Source organism: Thermothelomyces heterothallicus (assembly GCF_042370625.1).
Source record: "Thermothelomyces heterothallicus CBS 202.75 unplaced genomic scaffold P884_scaffold_4, whole genome shotgun sequence".
In the NCBI taxonomy this organism is placed as follows: Eukaryota; Fungi; Ascomycota; class Sordariomycetes; order Sordariales; family Chaetomiaceae; genus Thermothelomyces; species Thermothelomyces heterothallicus.
In genome coordinates, this window is record NW_027192565.1 from 342,611 (window position 1) to 359,117 (window position 16,507).

Consider the following 16,507-nt stretch of genomic DNA (forward strand, 5'->3'; position numbering starts at 1 on the left):
CGTTTCGCAGGTAATTAGCTACAGGCGGTCATGGTCGCCCTGATAGGTGTCGAGCACTACGATCTTGATAGAGCGTTCAGAGTCTTGAAAATACCGACTACCCGTGCATCTCAATTCTCAAAATGCGGTTGAAGAGGTCGCTTATATTAATTAATATACATCGACCCTCTGCTTCGAGATCCCTAAGACCAGGAATGTTCTCAATTCGACGGACCATGGTTGAACGGCTCAACATCGAATGAAAGTCATCAGTCAATACCTATTATATCCATGGGTTAATTAGTGAGTACTGGGTAAATCGCATGATTTCGGGGTCGGTGTACTACTAATTACCCGTACTCTTTCGTCCTTGCTGAATCCGTACGGTAATCCGGGCATTAACTATGGATTACTCACGCCAGCGTCACGTGCACCGAGCTTCCCCGCCTGTGCAGCTCTGCCGATGCTATGCGGGTCAGCTCGGCAACCAACTGCGCACCTCTTGGGCTGCCCCATCGGCAAGGTGTCAATTGAACCCCTCTTCGGTCTCCGAGAGTTGTTGATGGATTGACAAGACTTCTTCCACACCATGACGAGGTATGCGCTGCTTTCCCGTCGGCTCTTGGCTCGCCAGCCGTGGGCGCGCAGCAGGCGGACGTTTGCGACGGCATCCGACCAGCAGCGCGCCTCGTCCGATTACCGAGTGAAGCTCGTCGAGGTCGGCCCCCGCGATGGCCTCCAGAATGAGAAGCGCACCATCCCGCTCGCCACCAAGCTCGAGCTGATCGAGCGCCTGGCCAAGACGGGCCTGACCACGATCGAGGCCGGCTCATTCGTCTCGCCCAAATGGGTGCCACAAGTTAGTCCTCCCTCTCAGCCCACCTTCCCTCCTCTCTGGTGTCCGGAAACTGACTCTGCCCTCTTTTCTTTTTTTTTTTTTTTGTCTTTTTTTTTAGATGGACAACTCGTCCGAGATCCTTCAGCACCTGCTCCAGAAGCCCCTCCCTTCTGCCAACCCGCTCACGTTCTCCTTCCTCGCCCCGAACCTCAAGGGCCTCAACAACGCCTTCACTGTCCTGTCCCAGCACCCGGATGCCTTCGCGACCGAGAACACGCCGCCGACCAAGGAGAAGCCCGGCCTCGAGATTGCCGTCTTCGCCGCTGCCACCGAGTCCTTCTCCCGCAAGAACCTCAACTGCGACATCGCAACCTCTCTCTCCCGCTTCAGGGAGGTGATCCAGGCGGCCAAGGACACGCACTCGCTCCGCGTGCGCGCCTACATCTCGGTCGTGCTCGGGTGCCCGTTTGAGGGATACGACGTGGACCCGCACCGGGTCGCCCAGATCGCCACCGACCTGCTCGAGATGGGCGCCGACGAGATCGCCCTGGGCGACACGACCGGCATGGGCACCGCCCCGCGCACCAAGGAGCTGCTCAACTGCCTGGCCAAGGCCGGCGTCCGCAACGAGGACGTCGCCATGCACTTCCACAACACGTACGGCCAGGCCCTCGTCAACACCGCCGTCGCCCTCGAGCACGGCATCCGCACCTTTGACTGCAGCGTCGGCGGCCTCGGCGGCTGCCCCTACTCCCCCGGCGCCACGGGCAACGTCGCCACCGAGGACATGGTCTACTTCATGGAGACGCTGGGAATGAACACCGGCGTCGACCTGGACGCCGTCGTCGACGTCGGCGACTGGATCACCAAGGAGATCGAGAAGGACAACGCCAGTGCCGTGGGCAAGGCGGTGCTCGGGGCAAGAAAGAGGGCCGAGGCTGAAGGAGCCAAGGCGTAACCATGTATGTACAGTACATGTCGGCTGTTCTTTTCCTGACCAGCCCCCGTTCGTCCGTGCCCGTTTTAATCATAACGTGTTGGCGAAAAGTGTACGATTTGGCTCTTAAGTTGGGGCGTCTTGTAAAGGAGAGCGAGCCGGACGGAGCAAGATGTCATCGCAACATGTATTATTGGCAGTCCGCCATGCCGGCTTTGTTTGGATTTGGGGGATGGTAAGATCACATCCACATACCCGCATTCATGCAGCATCTTAATAGGCCGTCAGGCGACTCTCTTCCGCGCGCTGTACCCGGACTCTGCATCCCCGAGCTCTGCAGCGCTGGTTGTATGCTCCTTCGCCATGTGTCCCCCCCCCCCCCCCCCCCCCCCCCAAAAAAAAAAAAAAAAAAAAAAAAAAAAAAAGGCCAGCTGCCCACGTACACCTGCGTTTGTCTTGGGTGATGAGAATAGTCATATAGGACTCTTCAGAGAGGACCGCATCCCTACGGATTGCTGAAGGCAATGATAGACACATGGGGACATGCATAAACGCTGCCCTGGTCGGGCGTCCGACAGCCCTCCTGCGTTGGTCAGGACGTAGAATATAGCAAACCTGCAGCAGCAGTCTCTTACTACCATGTATGTACACGCTCGTCGCATATCGCCCACTCGAGGTGGAAGTTACACCCTAGGACCTTGACCACAGTTCTGCCAGTCGCACCCCACGGGTACGGCCCAGTTAAAGGTGGCCCAGGTCTGGCCAGAGCTGATCAGTCTTCTTCAGGTCTTTTGTTCCCATATCTAGATACGCCCCCTTGTCCTTTCAGCGCGAGAATATACCGACCCGTAGGTAAGTCCGCGGCAGTCATCAATGTCCACTGCTGCTCCGGCCGTTCTCGCGCTTCGCTCTCCCTCAGTCCCTTCCCGTCTCTTCACGGCGGCGGATATCTATCTCGTCCGGTTCCTCCCCGTGTGTTATACGGGTAACCATCCGCCGACTGACACAACAACAGCAGATACGGGTAGCAACCACTCCAACCCCCCCTTTCGCTTCTCGCTCCCCCTTCGCCCTGCCGTCGCCGCCGCCGCCGCCGCCGCCGCTCCCACCGCCGCTGCCCGGCAATCATCGTTCAATCTACCTTCTTCAACAACTCAAAGACAACACATCACACTTCACGAATCCCAGGTTCACGTTGAACAATGTCATCACGTTGAACAATGTCATCAAGTTCAACAATGTCATCAAGTTCAACTGTTTACCTTTTCAAATCTCAGCTATCAACCGCTCTGCACCCGCTTCTCGACCTCGCCGAGACCCACGGCCTGATCCTCCGGCAGACCGCCGCATTCCCCCAACCCAGGCATCAGGAACCGCCGGGAAGACCCCCCCTACGACCCGGGACCGTTGCGCGCGGTAGTCAACGGGGATTATCAGGTGGTTGGACTGGACCGACGTAGAGACCGCTCGAGACCACACTCATAGCGGCCATGGGTGGCCGGGATCTCGGAGGTATATATATTGTCATCGATATCCTCGATGAATGTCCAGTCATTGGCGGGGCGCGTAGGAAGCTCCTAGATACGGCCCGTCGAATATCCGCAGCGGCCAACCGCCAGCGTTCGCTCACATTCATTGTACGAGCCGGAGAGAGCCTGACATTACTACCGTGCTAGGTCTGCTTTTGTCGCCGCCACGGAGAGACGAGATCGACCTGACGGCGCTCGTGGAAAACTCGAATACGGAATCAGGCCGTATATCGATCCTGTCCTCGTGTCTGTCGACTTCGAGTCTTGACCGGATCAAGTCAAGGAGGAAGCAAAGAAATTGCTGAACCCCTGGGGATATTTGCTGAAGGAAGCGGGGGTCGCGTCTGTAGATGCCGGTACCTGTAAAGTATCTGTCCCCGAGAGAGGGCCTGTAAGATGGTCACGGCAGCGGTATATCCCCTCAGGAACCTCTGGATGCCGAATGTGGCGCCGACTTGTCACGCGGGGGAACCCGGCTGATATGGATGCCTTGGATGGGTTAGGAAGTGAGACGGATATGTTGAGGGCTGGTCAGAAGGTCGGAGAGGTCTGGTCCTGTGCACATGCGATCGATGTTGGAGGCATTCATTAGAAGGGCTTACGTCCTGTTATTAGTTGGCTGGGAAGGTCACGTCAATCCGAAAGAGCTGGAAATGTTTTGAACGGGAAGCATCTCGGCTTCGGATGAAATGCTCGTCTGTCTTTTCGGAGATGGAGCGGCACCCGATGAGCAATCTTCGTGATTCTCTTGCTAATTTGAGAGGTGTCTCTCTATTGATCGTCTTTGGCAAATGTATTGGCTACGATGAACGGGAAGCAGGTGGTGGCCTCCACGTAAACCTTGATGACGACGGTCAGCAATCGTCAACGCACTTTTTTGTAACGAACAGGACGGCGGACTTACCTTGACCGCATCCGCCCCCGCCTTGATCTTGCCCCAGGACACGGCCTCGTCCGGCCGAGCGCCGGCGTCACTCCCGTCGAACTCCTGGGCCGTGTTGATGTAGACGGCCGAGTCGGCCCCGTTCCGCATCAAGCACGCGTTGGCGATGTGGTGCTTGACCACTCCGCCGCCCAGGATGATCATGCCCGCGCGCTTCGCCCGGACGGCGATCGTGTTGATCCGTCGGATATCCTCGACGATGTCGATCCGGAGCTGCTGGGGCGAGGACTTGAAGGTGTGGAAGTAGAGCATGTCGCCGAGGCTGCCGTCCGTCAGGGCGGGGCAGAACACGGGAATCTCGTTCTTGTAGGCCCAGTAGTAGACGGACCGCTCGTCGTTGATCTCCTTGCCGAGGCGGTGGATGACCTTGGACGGCGTCCAGTGGATCTCGGCCTCGGTGCCCTTGCTGGCCTCCTGCTCCTGCAGCATCTTGTCGAGGATGGGGACGACCCAGTCCTCGAAGGCGCAGTAGTTGGAGTTGGGCACGACCAGGTTGCCGATCCGGTTGAGGCCCTTGGAGCGCAGCTCGGCGCCGACCGCGCTGAACGACGACATGTACGTGTCGCCGAGGCACTTGATGAAGTCCTCCTCGATGCCGCCGGCCGTGGTCACAATGGCCGAGACATGCTTGTGCTGGACCAGGTATCGGAAGACGCCCCTGAGGCCGGACGAGATCATGTTGGAGGTGTAGCCCAGGAAGATGGTCGTCCTCTCTCCCGACTCGGGATCTCGCCATGCTCGCTGGACACGGGGTTAGTGTGGACTGTTCCCGTACCGCGGTAACCCACTTCGTCCCCTTCCCCCCCGACGGCTTCTTCTTCTTCCCCTTTCGCACAAACAAGCTCGGCCGATTCGTACCATTTCGTTGATGATGCGGACAGCCTCGCACATGGACGACGCCTGGAAGCCCATGTGCTTCATGCCCTGGAAGAGGTCGTCGACGGTGATGGGACGGCCCTTGAACTGGTTGAAGTCGAGCTCTTCGACTTTCTGCGAGCCTGCGGGCATCTCGACCGATTTGACCAGCACCGCCTCCGTGGCTGCGGTGGGAGGAGCGTGGGAGGAATCCATTGTGGGCGAGAAGCAGTTACCAGCGTCGGCTGGAACACGCTGAGGTAGAGGGGCCGGGAGTAAGCAAGCAGAACAGCGATTTTTTTTTAAAAAAAAAGGAAAAAAAATTAATAATGATGATGCCAGCCCGGATCTAATAATCAGTTTGTCGGCTGCAATGATGCTCAACGTCAATGTGGCCGGGTCCGAAGCGTTCGGATAACGCGCGAGCTTTAGGCCGGCGACCGTACTTTTGTTTGTGTGCGTATATGCACAGAATGCTGCTCAGGGCATATACACATACGATACCTGAATGCCTACCTAAATTTCGCGTTCCGAATCTAACGAGTTGAATGGATGGTTGCAAGGAGTCCAAGACGCAAGTGCTGCAGGTAATCCGGCCGTGCAAGGCGAGAACGATGATGTTCAGCGGCTGGTTGGCTCTTCCAGTTCAATGGTTCGTGGGGTTCTGATGCAATCTCATCGCTATCACGCAAATTATAACCTTTTTTTTTTTTTTTTTTTTTCACGGGAAGGGAAATGGAAGCTGCAAGGCCGATCTGCGGCCCCAGTGCCCAACGCCTGCCCGCGATCTGGAACCTGCCCGCACTAACATTTAAATCTCTGCCTCTTTCGAGCCCGGCCACGCCAATCGGGCGCTTGCAACACCCGACGGTGGGGAGCCCAAGACTAGCGAGATCGAGGCTAGCGTGCGGCACGAAACAAGCGGCGCCCCACCGTCTCGGAGAGGCGGCAAGCAAAGTGGGCAAGCAATCAGGCTTGGCAATTTGGTACGTACCCTGCAGTAACACACGAAGGAGAGCAGGGCAGCGGGCGCCTACAGTACTCCGTAAGCGTGCAATAATAACTCCGGAGGCCTGTGTGTGGCCGGGGAAGTCGGCAATTCAAGACCCACTCTACCCGTCCAATCTTCAGCCAAGTTTCGAGATGGCCCATTCTCCTCCAAAACATCAACCCGCCATCCACAATCGCATGTCTGATTCACGGCATCGAGACACGGCTCGTTTTGGCTGCCGGCGTCGCTTCTTCTTATATTCATTTTGGCGGCACCAACCGCTCGATCTGAGCGGGTTTTGGGCACCTCAAGGCCGGGAGTGTGCATTGCCACTGTGGTTTCGTGATTTCGAAGGCTGCGCGGCTGCCCGACCGCACCCACACATACTGAACACATCTGAGCCTCTCGCTATCACCGGTATACCGCGATTTTCGGAAACCAGCTTCGCGCCCCACTGCCACCTTTGGAACACTCCAGACACGGCCCGGGCGGACTCACGAGATGAATTGACGCGTCATCAAACATCATCAACGTAGTCTACCGCGCACACACATCTAAATGTCGGTTTGCCTTTAACCCCCTCTTTCCATCTCTTACCTTTCTTTCCGGGGCGCTCGCGACCGCCCCAACTCTTCTCCATTATCATGAGACAACAAGGAAAATGCATCTGATGTAAAGTATCGTGCTTTCCCTTGTGTGTCAACCTGGCGATTTGCCGCCTTTGCCAGGCCCACGAGGAGCAGCAGGTGGTGCATTTTTTTTTATTTCCATGTCGTTGTCAAGCTGACTTTTTTTTCTTTTCTATACATAGGTCAAGGTATACGGGCGGCCGCTTTGACGGCGACCGTCGGTCTCGGTCGCCTCGAGACCGATCGCCATACGGCGACCGCGGTGACCGTGGCCCGCAGTACCCCGACACCGACCGACGGCGCCCGCCCCTGGATTCCCGAGGGAGTTCATCGGGGTTTCCGCCCGGCCGAGACGGGTTTCGTGATACGCTGTCCGGAATTCAACCGCCCCGCGCACCGAAGGCGCTGATTGACGCCCCAAGTCATCCCCGCGGCGGCGGGTTTGCCGGGGACTTCCGCGGGCGAGGGCGAGGCGGCGGTCGCGGCCGCCAGTGGCGCGATGACAGCCGCGATGGCGGGCGCGAGCGCGAAGAGTACCGGGACCGACCCCTCTTCAGGGACGAGCGAAGCCGCGAGCGAGAACGAGTACACGAGCGGGACCGCGAGCGAGATCGAGAATGGCAGCGCGACCAGCGCGATAGGGTCGATTTCCCTCGCGCGCGGCGGCCGTCGCCACCCCCCATACGAGCACGATCCCCTCCTCCCGGAAGAGATTTCAGGGATGCCAGAGACATGCCCCTGGGAGTCGATGCCGAGCGAGCAAGACGGGAATCAAGGGACGGGCCGCTTTCCGCCGGCTCCTCCAACTCGGATCCCATGTTTGCTCCGTCGCCCTTCCGCGGTGGGTTCCGCGGCGGTAGAGCGGTCGGCCGTGGCCGAGGAGACTGGGACCAGAGGGGCGGCAGGGACAGGGGAAGCTTTTATGACGACCGTGATCGTTATCCGCGGAGTCGGTCGCAGGAGAGCCGATGGGGCCGCGAATCGGATGATCGGGATCGTAGAGACAGCAGGTATCCGGATGTGGCCAGGGACGCCCGGGACGACCGCGATATCAGGGAGAGGGAAAACAGGGACCGCGAGCTTATCCGCCCAAAGCCGGACCGGGTAGCTCACGAGTCGCCGTCTGCAAAGGAGGTCTCACCCCCACCCCTCGCTCCCTCGGCCCCTGCTTTTGGCTCCGTTCCTAGCCGCCAGTCGACTGCGACCGAAATCCAGTCCCTCACCGGGAAGCCTCCCCCGACCGGTCCCAGGGCACTTACCGAAGAGCGGCCGGTTTCTGCGGGTCACGCCGTTGGAACCGAGAGGCAGCCACCGACGGGGCCTTCCAAACCGGCATTACCGGACGGTGGGCCGCCAATACCTTTGGGTCCCCGCGCCCAGCAAAAGCAACAACGGTCGAGTAAGCAGTGGATTAACCCCTCACTGACCGCAAAGAAGGCACAGGTCGAGTCGCCAAAATCCGCGAGGTCACAGAACTTCCCAACGCCTCAAGCGAGGCCGTCAGGCGGCTATCCGCCTCACACAGACCTCCATCGAGATCTTGACAAACACCCTCGGAGTCCCGGGGCGAGGTCGGATTCGCACGCCTCGGCTACTGACCGATATGGACCCCACGTCGCTACCGGCCCGAATGAAATCGTTATCAAGTCCGAGAGGGGCTCCCAGTCTGCCAGGGCATCGGTGGACCGTGAGACTAAGACGGGACCTAACGGCGGAGACACCAAGTCGGCGGGAGGAGCGAGTACGGACCGACCGCTGCGGGAGCACGAGAGACGACCGACTGAACAACGGGCAGACGTCGCAGCGCAAAAGTCTAGTGACGACACCGTGAAGAAGACGAAGGAACAGGCCCAGAAACGCCCGCCTGTCGAGAAAAAGCACACCGTGCTTGCAGCACCGTCCTTTCGAGTTCGGTTGCCAGCGAAACAGGCATCAGCCCCAGCGTCCGACGAATCGTCCGAATCAGACGACGACGAGGATATGGATGTGTACTTCGAAGGCGAAATATCCAAGGCGGAGGCGGAACTTAAGAAACTTAAGGATGCCGTCGACAAGGTTCCCGTCCGCATCGTTAAACGATACGCGACCGCGGTACACGAAGCCATGCTTCGCGTGCTTAACGATGACGTGGACCTGATCGAACTGGTCGGACCTATCCCCGAAGACTTCACGTTCCCCTGTTCGAAGCCCGGGACCGAGATCGTTGACAAGGAAATGCCCGATGCCGGACCCGAAGAGCGGGAGGAGCGGGAGGAGCAGGAGAAGCCGCCAACGACCCGGGAACCCTCAGCGATCCCCACTGTCGAGGAGGCCGACGAGGACGCGACCCATCCGCCGGAGCCCCAGCCGAAGGTGGAGGAGAAGGATGCGGAAAACTCAGGGCTCCCGCAAGTGCCGACGCTGGAGGAAGCAAAACGGCTTGATGAGGACATTGAGATGGAAGACTCGGCGGAGCCCCAAGTAGCGGCAGCTCCAACGCCAACGTTAGCAGATGAGCCGCTGGTCGCGCAAGAGGAGGGATTGACGTTTCCGCCCCCTCCGTTCGACCGGCCGGAAACGGAGCGGAGCAGCGCTTCGCCGGACGAGGAAAGCGAGGATAGGACAGAGGACGATGCAAGCATATATGGGAGCGTCGAGGCCGTTCGCGAGTTCTCTGCCACCCCGCCCACCGAAGACCTCCCGGTCTATAACGTCAAGCCTTGGTATAAGAGCCGGCGCGTCCGCAAGCTGGCTGAGGAGCCGGCCGAGTTTGGCGAGTTCTTGCTCCGACATATGCAGGATCAGACAGCGGCCCTCCAACTTGCGCAAGACGAGCTGCGGCAAGAGTACGCGAAGAACTACGAGTCGTACCTACGCTTCACCGCATCGGACGATCCGGCCGCCGTCAAGAGCCGCGAGTATTTCACCAACGCTGGAACTCAAGCGGGCAGCAACGGGAGAGGGTCAAACTCGGATTCCAAACCCGAGGGAGGCAGAAGAGCGGCGGGCCGTTTCAGCACCGAACTGGACCTCGAGGCTGCAATCAAGGAGTCCATCCGGGAACACCAGGAGAGAAAGGAGAGGGAAGAGAGGGCGCTCAAGGAGAAGTATCGCACCGATAAGGAGGCAGTGATCCCCGAGATGTACTGGACCCCGGAGGAGAGAGAGGGTGCCTCATTCTACGACACAGCCGGACTGTTGCCTCTGGAGAAGCTCGTTGCGACATGGCAGGTGGTGCCCGGCCACGTGAACTTCACCGAGGAGGAAGCCGAAAAGTTCGAGAAGGCATATCTCGAGGCGCCCAAGCAATGGGGCAAGATATCCAAGGAAGTTGGGACTCGCGATCCCGGGACCTGCATCATGTATTATTACGCCAAGAAGCGTGAGCTGAACCTCAAGGAGAAACTTAAGAAGCAGCCTAGAAGGCGCAAGAAGGGCAGGGGGAAGCAGCGCTCCAGCGCATTGGTATCGGAATTAGGCACCACGGAGAACGAGACGGAGGATACAACAAACCAAGAGAATGGCGAGAATGGCGAGCGCCGCCGTCCGCCCCGCCGTGCGGCTGCGCCGGTCTGGGGCAACAACGACGCGACGCCGAATGCAGACTCGGACGGAGCTACCCCAACACCGACGCCTGGTCGCCGGAGAGCAGGCACTGCGGCAGAGAGCAAGAGCGAGGGCAATGCTGAAAAGTCGGAGGGCAGGAGAGCCGGTCGAAAGCCGCGCGCGCCGAAAGCGGACAAGGAGGCGAAAGCACCTAGGCAGCTTGCACAGGCTCCCGCGAGTGCGCCGCCCGCGGCGGCTGCTCCTAGCAAGACGGGCAAGTCGCGTGCCAACTCCAAGGCTCAGGGTCCAGAGTGGGCGTCGCCGCAGGCCCCTGTTGATCTGGCAGCCCGGGTGCCCCTCCCCTTCGAAGCCCCCCAAGCGGGGATGCAGCCCCCGCTTGCGCCGGCCCAACAACAGGCTCCGCTCACGAGCCCCGATCGAGCAGCTCCTCCGGCGGCGTCTAGCAGCATCTCCGAGGTCATGGCACCGCCGTCGCTCCGGCCCGAGCCGCCCCCGCCCCCGGCCTCGGTCCCCACGTTTGAGATCGCTCAGCCAGCGGGACCAGAACGTATCCGGACACCGCAGCAGGCATCCAGCTACTGGAGCGTATCGGAGACGACCGACTTCCCAGCGTTGCTGCGCGCCTTCGGCACGGACTGGCAAAAGATTGCCAATCACATGCAAACCAAGACGGCAACCATGGTGCGAGACCCCAGCGTCAGAGTGCCAAGTGTGTAACCCACTAACTGTCCCATCCAGGTCAAAAATTACTACGTCCGACAGACAAAGGAAGGGGGCAAGCCAGAGTGGGAGCAGATTGCAATGGAGGCGGATGCCAAGGGTCAGAGGGGCGAGAAGCGCCCTCCGCCGCCGACGCCCACGCAGGGACCCAGAAAGCGCTACGATGTGTCGTCGACCGGGCATCGTCCCTTGGCTTCTGCCGAGCCCGAGGAGACGCTGCTAACCAAGATCGAGCCACAGCAGAACCAGCCATTCTCACGCTTCCAGATCCCGATCGCGCAGGCTGCCCCAGTTTCCCACCCGCTCGCCCAGACGGCCCAGGCTCCCATAAGCTCGCCGCACACCGGGGGCGCCACCACGCAGCAGCAGCAGCAGCAGCAGCAGCAGCCGAGCGGTCCGGTCGCCACGCAGGCCATGTCACCACATACGCATCCTCTACGACCCCCAGGGCCCGTATACTCGTACCCGGAAAGGGAAGTGGAGGTCCCTGCGCAAGCCCAACAGGCCGCCCGCACCTCCCAGAAGCCCGCTCCCACACCTACCTCTGTCCCACCCGCTTCCGAAGCGGCGCCGCGTCCGGCCCAGTGGGCAACAGATCTCGGTCAGCAATTCTCTCTGCTGCAGCAGACCAAGGATGCTCGCTCGGCTCGCGATGCCCGAGAACGGCAGAGGTTGGAGCTCGCCCAGCGCGAATCTCCTCGGCCGGTCGAAAGGGCACCGCTGCGGATGAAGCAGGAGCCCGAACCCGCGCTTCATCACCCAGACGCATACCCGCAATACCAGCCGGCTCAGCGTGTTGTTATGCCTCCGAGAATGGAAGCAGCCCCCATCGGAAGGCAGCCGGAGCCTGTCCGGACTTCTGTTGCACCCATTCAACAGGCACCACCGCAACCCGTCCACACACAACCACCCGGACGCAGTTTGCTTGGTGAACCTGCACAGGCACCTCAGATGCCCTCCGCGCACGAGAGGACCATGTCGGGAAGCATGCAACGGCAGCCCCCGGTGTCCATGCAAGAGCAATACGGTGCAGCACCCGCGTCTGCGCCCCCGGCTCCTCCACCACAGCCTCAGCCTGCCCCAGCTCCGCCGCGCGCGCCCGAGCGTAAAGTCAACATCATGTCTCTGCTCAACGATGATGACCCCCCCCTGCCCAAGAGGGTCAGTGACGTGTCCCCGGTTAAGAGAAGCTCGACGCCGCAGCCGATGGCTCGTCAACCGGCTGCCGCACCGCTGCCGCCACGCAGGGAGGTCGAGACCGGGTACTCGTATGCCCGCGGTCCGGCTCCGGGGCCGCCCTCAGCGATTCCCCCGCTCAAGCCGTATCACACTCAGTCACCACAGCCGCACCACGTGCGGGTGCCAAGTTCCGGGATGGCTTCGAGCATGGATCCGGCAGCGGAGGCACAGCGAGACTATTACGCGCGGCACTCGTATCCGGTCCAGCACGCTGCAAGCGCGGCAAACTCTCCCCAGTCACAACATATGCATTACTCACAGCACGGGCAGCACGTCCAACAACAGCACGCCCAGCAAGCTCAAACGGGTTACCAAGGCCAGCAGCCGTACCAGCCTTATCCAATTAGCCAGCCCCACCACTCCGCATCTCCTACACCACAGTACGCGTCACATCCGTCCATGTCGGGTAGGCGAGAGACGGCCCCTGGGCGTGAACCATGGCCGCCACAGCAGCAGCAGCAACAGGCCATGCATCAACATCAGCATCAGCCGCACCTGCAGCAGCAACAGCAACAACAACAACAACAACAACAGCAGCAGCAGCAGCAGCAGCCCCCACAACCGCAGCATCCGTCACAGTCCAGCTGGCCGCCATCTCATCAGGCTCCCCAGAAGGTATCGCAGCCCGTGCCGGCGCAGTCAGCTTGGGGCGCCCAACATGGCGGCGTGCAGACGAAGCCGTCCGTAAGCAGCCCGCTCGCGCCACAGCAACATCATGCCTGGCCAACCTCGGGCCCGAGCCAGCAGCAACCCCCCCACCCTCTCAGTCTACGCGATCCTCGCCCGCCCTCCGTCTACGAATCACAGAGCCCCGCGAGTGGCCTGCCACCGCATCCGCACCATCAACATCACAACTCGCTGGGTGGAGGGCGGTACGCGCCAGGTCCCCCTCAGGACGCGATTCGTCGAAGCGACCAGCAGCCGCCGCATCAGCAGCAGCCGCAACCGCAAGCTGCGGGCGTCCAGCCGCCATACCCGCGCTACGTTAGTACACCCGGTCCCGGACCAGGAGGGCAGCAGCAGCATCAGCAGCAGCAGCAGCAGCAGCAGCAGCAACATCAACAAGGACGCGACCCGACAAGGAGCTATACGCCCGTTGCCGCGGGTGGCTTCGATCACCGCGGGTCCCACCCACCGCCGCCCCCTCCTCAAGGTCCACAGGGTCCAATTGCGTCGCAGGCTCCACAGGACCCTCGGGGTCCGCAGTATATGTCGCAACAGGAAGCGGCGGCTATGCGGGAGCAGCAGATGCGCGAGGCGCACATGAGGGAGATGCACATGCAGGCCCAGGTGGGCGGCCCCGGTGGTAGTACTGGTGGTGGGCCCGGGCCCGGGGGGAGCATTCTGGGGAGACAGCTCCGGGCCGGACCCGAGAGCGGAGTCCCGCCTGGGCAGGGACCGGGGCCGAACCCGGGCGGTCCGGGGGGGTTGTATGACCGTGGTGCGGAGGGAAGGAGGTACTAAATAGGCTGTTGTCTGCCACCTCAACCAAATTCGCTCTCATCTTGTTGCATCTTTTTCATTCTCTTTCCGGCGGCCACGTCATGTTTCACGCATGTATTTGCACGTTCATATGAACAGTAGTTACTGGTTCGAAGCTGAAATGGATTTGTGGCATCATTGGTCTGGGCCGGTAACGCGGTACGATCATAGGAGTCCGGGGTGGGTTCCCAAGGTAAGGGTGATCTAGATTTTCCCGCATTACTACATCCGTGGGCAGTGGTAGTGTGGGAGGGTTATTAAGGTTAGATTGCCCCCCATGGTGTATAACATTTATGCGTATGGATCGTGATGAACTAGAACGGTGTCATTTATTTCCTTTCTGCTGAATGCAATGCACCTTGCCAAACCGCCCAACTTTTTCCTTGGCCTGACAGAAAGGGGCATATTGTCTCAAAGCCTCGAATAGATGGCGTCCTCAAATTCCTTGGTCAACTCCTTGACCTTGGCGTCATTCACCGGAAGGAGCTGGGTGCCAAACACGCCACAGACGCCCGCCTCGCGGTCAATAAACTGTCACACAGTCAAACAATCGTTAGCCCAAATCAACCTCCTCTCCCTTCACCAAGGCTTGGGGGGGGGGGGGGGGGAAAGGTTGGGGCGGGGGAATATCTCTCTCTCTCACCCATGACATGTTCAGCATGCCGCCCCACTGGAGGAACCCCTTCTTCCTGTGGCCGAGGCCGTCGCCGCCGGTCGACAGCAGGCCGCCGGCGCTCCAGTCGTAGTCGACGCCCTTGGGGATGACGCCGACGGCCCAGTCGGCCGTGTCGAGCTCCGCGTTCAGCGCCTCCCTGGCCGCGGGCTCCAGCAGGGGCTCGAAGAGGTACCTGGCCGTCTGGGGCTTGAGGATCTTGCCGTCGTCGGCCAGGATCGAGTGCAGGACCTTGACGTACTGGCCGGCGCCGCCGAACAGGCCCTCGCCGCCGAACGCGTCGTGCTGCTGCTCGCCGGAGTGCTCCGTCGGCAGGAACGCCACCTTGCCCGAGCCCGGGTCCCGGCTGGCCGTGCCGACGAGCGCGTCGGGCGGCGAGGACCGGAACCGGAGCGGGTGGAAGGTCATGGCGCCCCTGGGGACGCCGACCGGCGCGAGCACGTTCTCGTACACGAAGTCGTCGAGCGGGACGCCGGACAGCTTCTCGACCAGGCGGCCGGCCCAGTCGAGCCCGCTGCCGTAGACCCAGCTCTCGCCGGGCTCGAAGAGCAGCGGGTAGTCGAAGCGCGTGTCGACGGTGCTGCTGCCGCCCGGGACGGGGTCGCGCTGCAGCGGGACGGGCACGGGCCGGCCGGTCGTCTCGGCCCAGCGGCGCAGGCGGTCGTGCATCAGGATGTAGCCGTTGCCGGCCGAGTGGGTGAGCAGGCGGCGCAGGGTGATGGGCCGCGTGCGCTCCTTGTAGGTCGGCTGCCCGCTGGCGTCGTCGAAGCCCGTCAGGACGGGTTGCGTGGCCAGCGTCTCGAGGTGCTTCGAGACGTCCTCCTCGAGCCCGACGACCCCTTCCTCGACGAGCTTCAGGGCGCAGATGGACGTGATGAGCTTGGTCATCGAGAACATGCTGAACATGGAGTCCGGGCTGATCTGGGCTGGCGTGGCGTCGGGATTGAGCGTCGTCGGCCCGTACGAGAAGGAATAGTCCATCTTTCCTGTCGTCTCGGGCGGTCAGCAGAGTCAACGAAAGACTAATAATAATGAGAAGAAGAAGAAGAAGAAGAAGAAGATGGTCTGCAAGAGCATACCAGACTTGTCTCGTGCGAGGACGACGGCATTCGGAATGAGGCGCTCGTCGACGGCCTTCTTGACGCGGGCCTCGAATTCGGTTGTCATGGTGATTGGATGATGGTGGTGGGTGTGGGTTTGAGAGTGCTGCTGTGGAAGAATAATAATGTGGAATAAATGAGTACGTAGGCGTCGGTTAATTGTTGGTTACTCGGATGGGTTGGTGTTAATGCATAGGTACCTAGGTAGGTAGGTTAACCTTTCTGGCTCTGTAGAGTAATTGCTGAACAGGATTGGATGTATGTATTAATATAAAGGCTGAGGATGGGGTGTGTCACAGAGTAGCCAGGCGCGCAGAAGAGGGAGAGCTATGTATGAGGGCAGGTAGAAACGGCTCCCAACCTTTCCCCCCTCTCTACCCCAAGTATGTAGTCTGTACATACTAGTATGTATGTATGACCCGCCCTCGGCCCTCCTTCCACTTCCTGTCCAATGCAATAAACGTTTTTGCATTACAAAGAGCCCGTTCCTGCCCGGAACATATCTTAGCTCCGGCTAGAGATTGGTAAATACATCGGAGAAGGTTCACCTGACTTATGTCAGCGCCAGAGAATGCTACCACTACTCCGAAAGGTGAGGGGAAGGTTAATAAATGGGTCCCGAGGGCGGGGCTCCTCGGGTAGCATCACCCCCTGGGCCCGGGAATCGATGTCTCGAGCTGCCCGAGCCGCTTGAGCCGCAAGGCCCGAAATGCAATGCCAGCTCGCCGCGACAAAACACATCTGGCGTAAGCCCTAACGTATGCATATTGCAACAAACTCCACGCCTTGGCAGGGAATCAGATGAGCCAAGGACAGCCAACGGAATCTTTCCGTCTGACAAATCAAACACGGCAACATCCAAAACCAAAAGGGGGGAAGTAATCCGTACAACATAGACCGAATCCAACAGCAACCGGTGCATCGTGGCGTGTGTACTACCCAAGAGATACAGGAGAACAAGGCGGAAACAAGATGTGGCAGGGATGATGATAAGAAGAAAAAATAACATCAGCAAAATAGTGGGTATAATCTTCAACCAGTGTCCC

General features: G+C 60.1%; 6 protein-coding genes across 6 annotated transcripts; 3 read left to right on the plus strand and 3 right to left on the minus strand.

Annotated features, from left to right (window-relative positions):
- Window positions 1–475: 475 nt before the first annotated feature.
- P884DRAFT_237712 (uncharacterized protein) lies at window positions 476–2,148 on the plus strand. Its single transcript, XM_069440052.1, has 2 exons — window positions 476–838; window positions 936–2,148. Exons 1-2 carry the CDS (start codon window positions 569–571, stop codon window positions 1,773–1,775), a joined length of 1,110 nt encoding a protein of 369 aa, XP_069299964.1. The 5' UTR covers window positions 476–568; the 3' UTR covers window positions 1,776–2,148.
- Window positions 2,149–4,054: 1,906 nt separating this feature from the next.
- On the minus strand, window positions 4,055–5,297 carry P884DRAFT_194113 (Deoxyhypusine synthase; the record flags this gene model as incomplete). Its single annotated transcript, XM_069437803.1, has 3 exons — window positions 4,055–4,123; window positions 4,188–4,967; window positions 5,085–5,297. The coding sequence occupies 3 exons, from the start codon at window positions 5,295–5,297 to the stop codon at window positions 4,055–4,057; spliced, it is 1,062 nt and encodes a 353-aa protein (XP_069299965.1).
- Window positions 5,298–6,524: 1,227 nt separating this feature from the next.
- Window positions 6,525–8,463, plus strand: P884DRAFT_93473 (uncharacterized protein). The gene is made up of 3 exons (XM_069446185.1): window positions 6,525–6,632; window positions 6,884–8,046; window positions 8,139–8,463. Coding segments are annotated over exons 1-3 (1,272 nt in total). The 5' UTR covers window positions 6,525–6,630; the 3' UTR covers window positions 8,246–8,463.
- Window positions 8,464–8,681: 218 nt separating this feature from the next.
- P884DRAFT_193517 (uncharacterized protein) lies at window positions 8,682–13,670 on the plus strand (the record flags this gene model as incomplete). The annotated part of the gene is made up of 2 exons (XM_069437765.1): window positions 8,682–10,928; window positions 10,986–13,670. The coding sequence occupies 2 exons, from the start codon at window positions 8,682–8,684 to the stop codon at window positions 13,668–13,670; spliced, it is 4,932 nt and encodes a 1,643-aa protein (XP_069299967.1).
- A 273-nt stretch (window positions 13,671–13,943) lies between these two features.
- P884DRAFT_256004 (beta-lactamase/transpeptidase-like protein) lies at window positions 13,944–15,853 on the minus strand. The gene is made up of 3 exons (XM_069441032.1): window positions 15,441–15,853; window positions 14,332–15,347; window positions 13,944–14,219 (listed from the first exon to the last, which is right to left on the minus strand). Exons 1-3 carry the CDS (start codon window positions 15,526–15,528, stop codon window positions 14,100–14,102), a joined length of 1,224 nt encoding a protein of 407 aa, XP_069299968.1. The 5' UTR covers window positions 15,529–15,853; the 3' UTR covers window positions 13,944–14,099.
- P884DRAFT_256005 (uncharacterized protein) lies at window positions 15,623–16,495 on the minus strand. The gene is made up of 2 exons (XM_069441033.1): window positions 15,864–16,495; window positions 15,623–15,661 (listed from the first exon to the last, which is right to left on the minus strand). Exon 1 carries the CDS (start codon window positions 16,468–16,470, stop codon window positions 16,066–16,068), a length of 405 nt encoding a protein of 134 aa, XP_069299969.1. The 5' UTR covers window positions 16,471–16,495; the 3' UTR covers window positions 15,623–15,661; window positions 15,864–16,065.
- Window positions 16,496–16,507: the final 12 nt, after the last annotated feature.

Coding starts and splice junctions, on each gene's coding strand:
- P884DRAFT_237712 (XM_069440052.1), top strand. CDS start 569: ATGACGAGGTATGCGCTGCTTTCCCGTCGGCTCTTGGCTCGCCAGCCG. Junction 839..935: donor CGCCCAAATGGGTGCCACAA/GTTAGTCCTCCC, acceptor CTTTTTTTTTAG/ATGGACAACTCGTCCGAGAT.
- P884DRAFT_93473 (XM_069446185.1), top strand. Junction 8,047..8,138: donor CAAACCGGCATTACCGGACG/GTGGGCCGCCAA, acceptor ACCGCAAAGAAG/GCACAGGTCGAGTCGCCAAA.
- P884DRAFT_256004 (XM_069441032.1), bottom strand. CDS start 15,528: ATGACAACCGAATTCGAGGCCCGCGTCAAGAAGGCCGTCGACGAGCGC. Junction 15,348..15,440: donor CCTCGCACGAGACAAGTCTG/GTATGCTCTTGC, acceptor CCGAGACGACAG/GAAAGATGGACTATTCCTTC. Junction 14,220..14,331: donor GCATGCTGAACATGTCATGG/GTGAGAGAGAGA, acceptor ACTGTGTGACAG/TTTATTGACCGCGAGGCGGG.
- P884DRAFT_256005 (XM_069441033.1), bottom strand. CDS start 16,470: ATGTTATTTTTTCTTCTTATCATCATCCCTGCCACATCTTGTTTCCGC.